The sequence below is a fragment of the Amaranthus tricolor genome, chromosome 17 (genome assembly GCF_026212465.1).
Source record: "Amaranthus tricolor cultivar Red isolate AtriRed21 chromosome 17, ASM2621246v1, whole genome shotgun sequence".
NCBI lineage: Eukaryota > Viridiplantae > Streptophyta > Magnoliopsida > Caryophyllales > Amaranthaceae > Amaranthus > Amaranthus tricolor.
This window is the reverse complement of record NC_080063.1, coordinates 20306004-20316476: the sequence shown is the minus strand read 5'-3', so window position 1 is coordinate 20316476 and position 10473 is coordinate 20306004. Positions and strand designations below refer to the sequence as shown.

The window sequence follows — 10473 nt, the reverse complement described above, 5'->3', positions numbered from 1 at the left end:
AGTTAACAAACCAACTAATTTAAAGACACTTTATTTTATGATCATTAAATTAAATTAAATTAAATAAAAAGCAAGTGAGAATGTGTAATTTCACATTCTAAGCAAGCTTAGAAGCATCAAAGTCATGATTATCATTCCCTCCTTATGAAGCCTTGTATGAATAAATTATGATGATAAAAATCTACTCTCACTTAACATCCAATATAAGTATATAGCTAGCTAGGTATCGAAGACAAATTAATCCCATCCGTGAAATTAATCATTACTTCCCTTAATTAGCTATGCATGCTCTGGATAGCTAGTTTCAGTTTTTTTTTTTTTTTTTTTTTTTTTTTTTTTTTTTTTTTTAATCTTTTAAAATTTGTTTTTCACGTATATAAATATTATATAGTACTGTACAACTAAGCTAGGAGTATATAATAGTATAATTGTAGCCTAGGTGGATGATAATCCAAAATCCAAATATAAAGAGATGGGGAAGCTCATATAATAATTGATGAAAAAGAGTAATAGATGAGATAGTCCAAACTAAGCTAAAAGAGGAAAGCTAATAAAGATGGATCGATGAGAATAAAAGCACAAATTATTGGTAATAAATACTTGACGTACTATTGAATATATAATAGGCCGGGTAGCTAAGGTTTTAGAGATATTAAAAGAGAAACAATATAATTAATGAGAGGTATAATAATGGGAAAGAATAATGATGATCGGCATAAGAATAAGAATAATAAGAATAAGAATGTGGCGGAAGTGATGATGAAAATGAGAAAAGGATTATGGTCGCCAGAAGAAGATGAGAAGCTTATGAATTACATGGTGAGAAATGGAAATGGATGTTGGAGTGAGATAGCAAGAAATGCAGGGCTTCAAAGGTGTGGTAAAAGCTGCCGTCTAAGGTGGATCAATTATCTCAGACCTGACCTCAAACGAGGTGCCTTCTCTCCCAAAGAGGAACACCTTATTCTCCACCTTCACTCCATCCTTGGTAACAGGTTTCTTCCTAACCTTTCCTTCTTTTCTTATTAATATTTATTCTCCACTTTCCACTCTAACTTCAACTTTCCATTAACAATATATAGGAGTATAAACTATATATATGACCATTCAGCACAATATAGGAATACAATAATCTCAAAGCCCGGCCCTTATCTTAATAAAATTTCTTGTAATAATTTTGTGAAAATACTAACAATTTAGAGTCTTAATTCTAAGATAAGTTCTCAAATGAGATGGTTTCACAATGCGTGAAATTTTCTTAGCTTCCGTAATTACAATGTATGTCTTCATTTGATAAAGATATAATTCTTAGCTTATTCCCTTTTAGAAATAGCTTTATTATACTTGTAAAATTCTTGCTTTTATTTCTTGCTATTATTTGTGCATTTAGTATATAGAAAATTTAAGCGGACATAGTTTTGCTTCCGCTTATATATAATTCGTCATATTTTATAGGTCCACCCTACGAAAGAGTATTAGCAGCTAGCACATACAATGTGTGTTATGTTTTTACACTAAAATCATAGTTATAGTAAATTAATTAATTAAATTATATATTTTGTAAGTCATGTTTTATTAATTTTTAACGTGAGAACATACAATTTTTAAATACGACTAATATTTATTTAGTCCACCCTAAAATAGTGTAATGTTTTCTCATTTTCCATTTATTTAAATCATGTAATACTATTATTTAAAATAAAGAGTGCACAATATTTACAATGTGAACTAATGGGGTTTATAATATACGTAAAATTAAGGTTTTATTAAGTGGATATGTTTGTATGTGCGGATGTATAGGTGGTCTCAAATAGCAGCACGTCTACCTGGCCGAACAGATAACGAAATAAAGAATTTCTGGAACTCCACCATTAAGAAAAGAATGAAAGAAAACAAGAATAAGAACAACAGTTCAACAATGGAGGGTCAGGCCCAGGATAATTCAAGTTTGGTGAGCGGCAACGCTGGCTATATAATGAACCAAACTGAAATGCTAATGCTTCCGTCGTCGTTATCCTTCATAAAAAATAATGATGATACTCATCATCAAAGTGGTCTAGCTAATTATAACATGATGTGCATGCAGCTGCATGATCAGGATCCCTTAATTTCATCATCAACTTCTCTATCCTCAAACTCATCATTTGATAGTTCTCTGCCACCCCTTCTTGACAATTATTCATGCCTACACCCACAAACACAAGATGATTTTGGTAATTTTTCTGTTAACCACCACCTACAACTACTCCATGATCAAGTAGTCACACCCACAGAATCCGGAATAATAATGTGCAATAACCATCCAATTATTAGTAGTGACAACCAAAATCAGAATTGTTGGGTTGATATGCTCAAATCACATCCAAATGGAGACATGACCTTGACGATGCAGGATCATTATTATGAGAATGGGATTAATACTACCGGAAAAGTAGGTAGCTTAAAGATGGGAGAATGGGATATTTTGGACAGTTTGTTGGGAGATGTCTCCTTTCCTTTCCTTGATTTTCAAGCTTAACATTCACTCTCTAGCCTTCATATAAATATACGATATGATATGATGCCAAAATTTTGCCCATTTTATTTTGATACCTACGCCCAGGTTACTAGTGGATTCATTTGACCACTGAACTCCATAGTAACATATCGATCACAAGTACAGTGTACGTTTGATTGGATCTACCTTTTCTTTTTCTTTAATTTTTTCTCGTTTTCAGGATTTTGCTTACATGAATCGTTTCATATTCATATATATATATATATATATATATAAGAAAAAGAAATGCATAGATAGATATACGTAAACTTATAATATATAGGCAGCGCAGTGCAATAAGGACTATGAGAAATAGTAAATGTGAATAGTCAATTGTTGTAATTCATACAAACAGTTAATATTAATTCATACTCGTATTATACTTATTCTCTTATCATCCTTCAATGTTTATGATAGTATATGTATATTGCAATTTTAAATTGGAAAGGCATGCTTCTTAAATGTTTCTGACATTCATCATGTCTTTCCACAAATGATATGTTCCTTATTATTTTTGTTTTGTTGTGTCTTGGACTTGTGTGGAGCCTTAACATATCATTTGTACTTTGAGATCTTAGAAAAAATGTCACAATAAAAGCATTCTCAAAAAATAGAGTAGTAATGTTCCAGAAAGAAATTACTAGGGCAGATATCGTTGAGGATCGGAGACAGCCGTCAATCATAGACCAGCAAAATCAAGCGAAACATGGACCAATAATTAATTTACGTGGATTTATAGAGTTTGGGCGGGTTACTAACCCAACTTATTGGCTACAAAGTGAAGATGAGGTGCCCAAATCAGTAATAAGTAACAAAACAGTTGCTAGAAATCTACCTTATAGAAATTACAATGCTGGTCCACTTCTTTATATTTGTTCACTATAAATCAACATTACTAAATGCCGACCGCCACTGTTTTATACTTTCTCTGTTCCGTTTTAGTCGCTACATTTGCATGAGTACGGGTATTAAGAAAAGTGATTGACCTACACTGTAGCTGATTATTTATTTTATAGAGTTTATTATTTTATTATTGTTATTGAAAAAGAAAAAGGAAAAATAGGTTGTTAGGTTACTTTATAAAGTATAGTATAGTATTTTATTATATAGTATAGAATATAGAGTAAGATAAAAATAGGGGTAGGTAGAACTTTAAATGATTGTTTTATTACTAAAAAAGGAAGTGTAGCAAGTAATATGAAATTGTCAAAAATTGTTAATATAGCGGATATTATGGAACGGATGAAGTGTTTTTTTTTTCACCTTTGGACTTTATCTCTAACTTTTCTTTAAATTAAAAATTGTCAACTAAATCTTAATTCATTATTTGTGTATTTAAGAAATATGAAAATTAAATTCATCATTAAAATTGTTGAGAAAATTTTTTCTATGCAAAGTTTTAGTAATTTTCTTAAGTTTAACGATTTTTTTCTATAAAATGGGTTAAATCTTCAAGTATTCACTTCACATATGTCGAAAAAAAGGGCTATGTCATAGGTTTCTATTAGACAACTCCATATATTTATCATTGTATTTGAAGATATTTAATAAAATTTATTAAAATATAATAAATTAACATGCCACCGAAAATAATAAAGTTGATAAAAGAATAAAAAAATTTAAATAGGGGCCAAGTCATGTAAAATGTGCCATTGTACCTAGATATAGTCACACATTTTGTGCAACTTGACATTTTTATTACTTTTTATGAAATAAATTGAAAAATAATCAATAAAAAATTATATTTGCGTCTAGAATATATACTAAAATGATAGAATTGTGTTTACATTGAATAAACATTGAGTTAGATAAATTTAGAAAATCAAAGTTTTTAAAGAAAGGGATAAAATTGAAAATTTAAAAATAGTATTTTTCTGACTCAAAAAACTAACTAATAAGGAAGAATCACAATAACAAAGGAAGATAAGTAGATTTGAATAGGTTTGAGGGTACGGTTTGTCGCCTCTTTAATAAGTTTTTACCAATTGAGATATTAATGTAAGTTATATGGGTTTAGATGACCAATTCAAGCCAAATCTGCTGGCCCATACCATGAAGTGCTTGCATTGTCCAAACAATATTGAAGAGAGACGTATGGATTCTTCAATCTTTTCGTTAAATTATGAACTTAATTAAGACTAAAAACATGAAACATGTACATAAGAATTCCCAGTTGGAATTACATAAAAGGTCGATCATTAAACTGAACAAGTAGAGAAAACAGATGTTACGTAGTGATGAAGGGCAAGAAATAGGATAATACAATGCAAGTATTGAATTAGGTTGGTTCATGATAGAAGTATATATAATAAATGAATCCCCAAAAAAGTGGATGATAGATAGATAGATATGGTCCCAAAAAGTTAAGTGAAGATAAGAAAATGGGCTAATATTATTATCCAAATGAACAGCGGCAGTCCAAATTCCAAATCGTGTAATTAAGACTGAAGTGTCATTTGTCAACTCTGAATCTCAACACTCAACATGGCTATGTTTCTAAACTCTCAAACCACAAATGTGACGTCTTACTACTTATATTTAAATTGCCTCCTGGGCCTCTTTGCTTAATGCTTTAATGCTTAGATCAGCTGTTTTTTTGAAAGACTGTCTATTAATAACACAATTTTAAAATAAAGAATTCATATGAAAATTATTTGTATTATTAGACAATATAAATTCATATATAAATTGCATTAAACCCGTCTCATGTTAAATTTTTTGTAATGTTTGATTGCTGTGGCAGCCATATTGGATTTATTCGATCTCTTTATTACTCTTAATTACAGGCACATGCAATTGTCATTCACTTTCTGTGCCAAGTGACAGCAACATGATCAATCATGTAAAATTTTGTGTAATGTTTTTTGAATTTTAGTTTCAAAGTTTTTTCCTTTACATTGGACAACTGCTCTAGTATGAAAAGACAGAAAAGTCCTAGTCGCTATGGATAATCTTTTTTCGGTCACTATGGGTAGGTGATAGATATGAGATCTTATTCGTATTCGTTATGGATATACCTAATTAATCATTGATATTGCAAAATTTTAATTAACCTCAAGCGCACAGTTGACGTGTAGCTACGAGTCGAACACAAGGAGGCGAGCTAACCAATTTGTTTGCCTTGTGACTACAAGACACGTATCAACAAATAGTTGAGTTGAGAAACTAATACTACAATGCAAATAAAACTAATAATTAAAGCTAAGACAATGATTAATACGAAGATAATAATAATATAACAAACCTACGGCGTTGGAAATCACCTACTTCTAACATGGGAGTCAATTACTTTTATAATTGTATGAATTTGAGTCATTGACATAATTAAACGTGATTTAATTAACCTCAAGCTTCCGCTCTATTGATCAATATCGGTTTAAGACCTTACTAGTGTTAATCCTCAAACTTCCGTTTTATTGGCTAAACTAATACGAATTTAACTTAAATATATCTCAATCTTAAATTAATCCTAATCTCAAACTTCCGTTTTATTGAAAAGGTTAATAAAGATATTTAAACTAAGATTCATTAAGCATAGATTTAATTATAGACCCAAATTTCACACAATTAATCGATAAAATATCATTCCATGCTTCGAATTAGGGTTTTTACCCTAACCCTAAAGAGAAAAACTACTCACTAAACATGGTAATGAAAATACAATTCATGATGAACGATGACTTAATTGAAACACTAAACATGAAAATGATGAACGATTTCAATGCACAAAGATAAATAATAAAGCAATAAACAAAGAAAACTTACTAATTGAGAAGAACGTAAATGTAAATTGCAAGGAAATTTAACGTAACAATGGAGTTTAACAACAAAAAGCTCTCAAAGAAGAAGAACAAAAAGAAAAATGCTGAAAATTAAAAATGGAAAAACTGGCCTCTTGATAAAAAATAAATACCACTATTTATAGTGGCTCCAAAAAGTAACCGTCAAAACGCACAAAAAGGGCACCTAACGTGATGGCAACGACTCGTGACATCAAGGGCGATGAATCGTCGCTTTGCTACTGCCTGGGATATGACACTTCAGTGAGTTGGCGACGAGTCGTCGCTTAGCCTCTGGAATGCAGTGATCAGATCAGAAAGTATGCGATGAGTCGCGGCATATATGAGACGACTCGTGGTTTTGGCTCTGGACTATTATGCTGAGATCAGTAGATGTGCGACGATTCATGGTATTTTCTGGAACGACTCGTTACTTTTGTTCTGGACTGTAATGCTGAGCGACGAGTCGTGGCTTTTTGGCATGGCGTAGCTACGACTCCTTTCTTCCCCTTGGAGCTTGTTTGGTTCGATCTCTTCATTTTTTTTTAGGCTTGAGTCATTTCTCCAGGCCTTCACTCTCTTATCACCTCCAGGGACCTAATAAAACTCCGATTTTGCCTTAAAAATTACATAAAATATATTATTTAGCACATGAAATAAAAATATCAAATACCCCTAACAACACTACCTAAAACCCACTAAAACATCATATAAGGAACGTGGAAATAACACAAATAAGTGCAAATAATTGCACTTATCAATCATAGTGGTTGGAAATAAGTTTAAATACGTAACCAAATGAGCAAATGCGTGTATAAAAATGTTAACTGTAATAATAGAAATATGATACAGAAGAACATATATCACCCACCCTACCATTTTACCATCTCTAAATTATTAACTTGTTTACTAAATATAGTGTATTGTTTTTGTGTGAAATATATATATATATATATATATATATATATATATATATATATGTATATATATATATATATGTATATATATATATATATGTATATATATATATATATATGTATATATATATATATGTATATATATATTATATATATATATATATATATATATATATATATATATATATATATATATATATATATATATATATATATATATATATACATATATATATATATATACATATATATATATATATACATATATATATATATATACATATATATATATATACATATATATATATATACATATATATATATATACATATATATATATATATATATATATACATATATATACATATATATATATACATACATATATATACATACATATATATATATATACATATATATATATACATACATATATATATATACATACATATATATATATATATATATATATATATATATATATATATATATATATATATATATATATATATATATATATATATATATATATATATATATATATATATATATATATATATATATATATATATATATATATACTTGTACAAGATAACAAAGCTGTTTTTTGGTCTTATATTTGACAGATATATTCATTTCATGTTAGTTGTACCACAAAACTAAAATAAGTTTTAATTTAAATAACAAACAACAAAAAGTAATTGTATTTCATTAATTGACTGCAGCCAACAAATACTCATATTATATGTATAATATAATTACTCATATATACATACCATTATACTCCTTCCATTACACTCAAAATGTCTCATTTACTTTTTGACACTATTCACTTGTTATTTTTAATTTATATTTTATTTATAATCTATATATTAAAACATAATCAAGTGAGATTTTGTTTGATTTATTTCTATGCAAAGAATATTAATATTCACTTTTTATAATATTTTGTAATGTATAATAAGAGATATTAAATATTAAATAAATATATTAAATAGCATGAAAATATAAATGAGACATTTCACGTGGAATGGGGATAGTAATATAGGTATCATGAAAAAGGAGGTCCTCCCATTCTCTCAATAGTTGGAATTGATTTAATTTAATTGGATTAATAATTGGCAAAAATAATGATAAAAGTAAAATTTCATGTATCGCTTAATTATTCAAATGCCCGGTCAATAATTACGGGCATAAGGCACAGACCTTTTACCTTTATCTAGCTTGCACTGCATGCCAATTCACAAATCACAATCATCATTATAAGACCAATATCCTATTTATAAGGGAATTTAATATGCCTACACGCAATAGTTCCCTGTTTCTGAATGAATAAATAAATAAATAAATATATATATATATATATATATATATATATATATGAGATTTATTGAAAAGAGGTTGAAAATGAAAAGGGTAAAAATGACTCTACATTCTTGATTTCACTAAAATAAAAAAAAATTTATGGTCACGATTGAGCCAAAAACTCATAATTATAAAAGTAACTATGTTACACAAAAAGGTAACTATGAAATAATTTTTAAAATATTTTTAATTGCATTGTATCTTTTTATGTATATATAGTAACCAAATAAAATAAAAAAAAATTTCTTCTCACCCTTCTCATTTTAAATCCTTCTTATTTGATCCTATATATATATATATATATATATATATATATATATATATATATATATATATATATATATATATATATATATATATATATATATATATATATATATATATATATATATATATATATATATATATATATATACATATATATTTATATATACATATATATATATATATATATACTTTTTTTCAGAAAAACGTGTTACTTTGGATTTGTATTTTTTTCTGACAGTTACTGTTTTTTGGTTAAAAGTACCAGATTTTTTTAAAAACACAAGTAACACAGTTTTTATACAAAAGTAGCACGTTTTCTGTAAAAATGTAACACATCTTTTGATTCTCACGGTTCGCATATAAGGATCTTTTATACAAATAAAATTGTTATTATGTTCATAATATGGTTGAAAATTTAAATCAATATAATTACTTTTCACGCTTTACGTTACCTATAACTATAAGTACTAGCTTATAATTTCTCCATTTCATAATATTTGCTACTGATAGTGATTTCCACACAATACGTCACACTCAGTAGCAAGTATTATGGAACAGAAAAAGTATTACTAAGTACTTTTCCCGTTTTATAATATTTGCTACTGATAATGACATTTTTTCACACAACATGTGACACTTAGTAGCATACATTATGAAACGGAGCAAGTATTATAATCTGATGGCTTTATTGACTTTATTCATAGGCAGATTATAGCCGTTCATTTGGAATCACGCAAAAATTAAAAGCAAATAGTCTTTTACCGAATTAGGAGTAATAAACTGGAAGAAAAATGATTGCTACGCATAATAAGTCGAAATTAAGAGACAAAGTGTGATTTACTTTGCCATCATGCTTTGACACCAAAAAACAAGTCTTCCGAGTAAAGTAGAAGTACTAATTATGAGTAATTAATATTAGCTTAGTAGTATATAGTCCCTCAGTCTTCTATGTTTTCCATTTATTTTTTTTTCAGATCTCAACATATACTTTAAAATCAAATAAATTTTATTGTGAGTTTTTAAAAATTCTAAAAAGTTGATATATTTGAAAGTATATATTGAAACGAATCTAACAAGATTTCAAATTAATATGTTTTTTCTTATAGATCAATGAGAAATTGTTGTCAAAGTTTGACACTAAAATTCATAAATTTTATTTGAGAAAAACATATAAAATAGACGAAGTATTTTATTCGTTACATAAGATTTGCACAAGCGTTCAAAAATTATTATTTTTGTGTTAAAATGACCATTATAATCTATACAAAAATAGATGTAAAGTTAATGAGTTATAAATAATGAAAAAATAAGTAAAATAAATAATAATATAATAGTTGTTATTTTTGCCAAAAATAATAAAATAGCAGTTAGTTTAAATTTGTTAAATAAGAAATACTCCCTTTATTCTTTTTTTTCTTCTCCTCCACTCTTTGCACTTTTTTCTTAGTAAATTTCAAATTTTAATATCTCTAATTATGCATAATAAAAAATTATATAAAATACATAATAAAAAAGTATAAATTATGATAAATTTATTAAATCTCATATGAATATATTTTATTTTTTAAATATATCTTTAAAAAATATTAGAGAAAGAGAAAAAATAGTA

At 27.4% G+C, this 10473-nt stretch overlaps 1 protein-coding gene across 1 annotated transcript; it reads left to right on the top strand.

Moving 5' to 3' along the window:
- Nucleotides 1-417: 417 nt before the first annotated feature.
- On the top strand, nt 418-2811 carry LOC130804120 (transcription factor MYB46). The gene is made up of 2 exons (XM_057668451.1): nt 418-995; nt 1801-2811. Exons 1-2 carry the CDS (start codon nt 676-678, stop codon nt 2516-2518), a joined length of 1038 nt encoding a protein of 345 aa, XP_057524434.1. The 5' UTR covers nt 418-675; the 3' UTR covers nt 2519-2811.
- Nucleotides 2812-10473: the final 7662 nt, after the last annotated feature.

Bases quoted from the DNA above. Each gene is read 5' to 3' on its own strand.
- LOC130804120 (XM_057668451.1), top strand. From the start codon at position 676: ATGAGAGGTATAATAATGGGAAAGAATAATGATGATCGGCATAAGAAT. The intron at 996-1,800 runs GTTTCTTCCTAA...GCGGATGTATAG, and splicing joins CACTCCATCCTTGGTAACAG to GTGGTCTCAAATAGCAGCAC.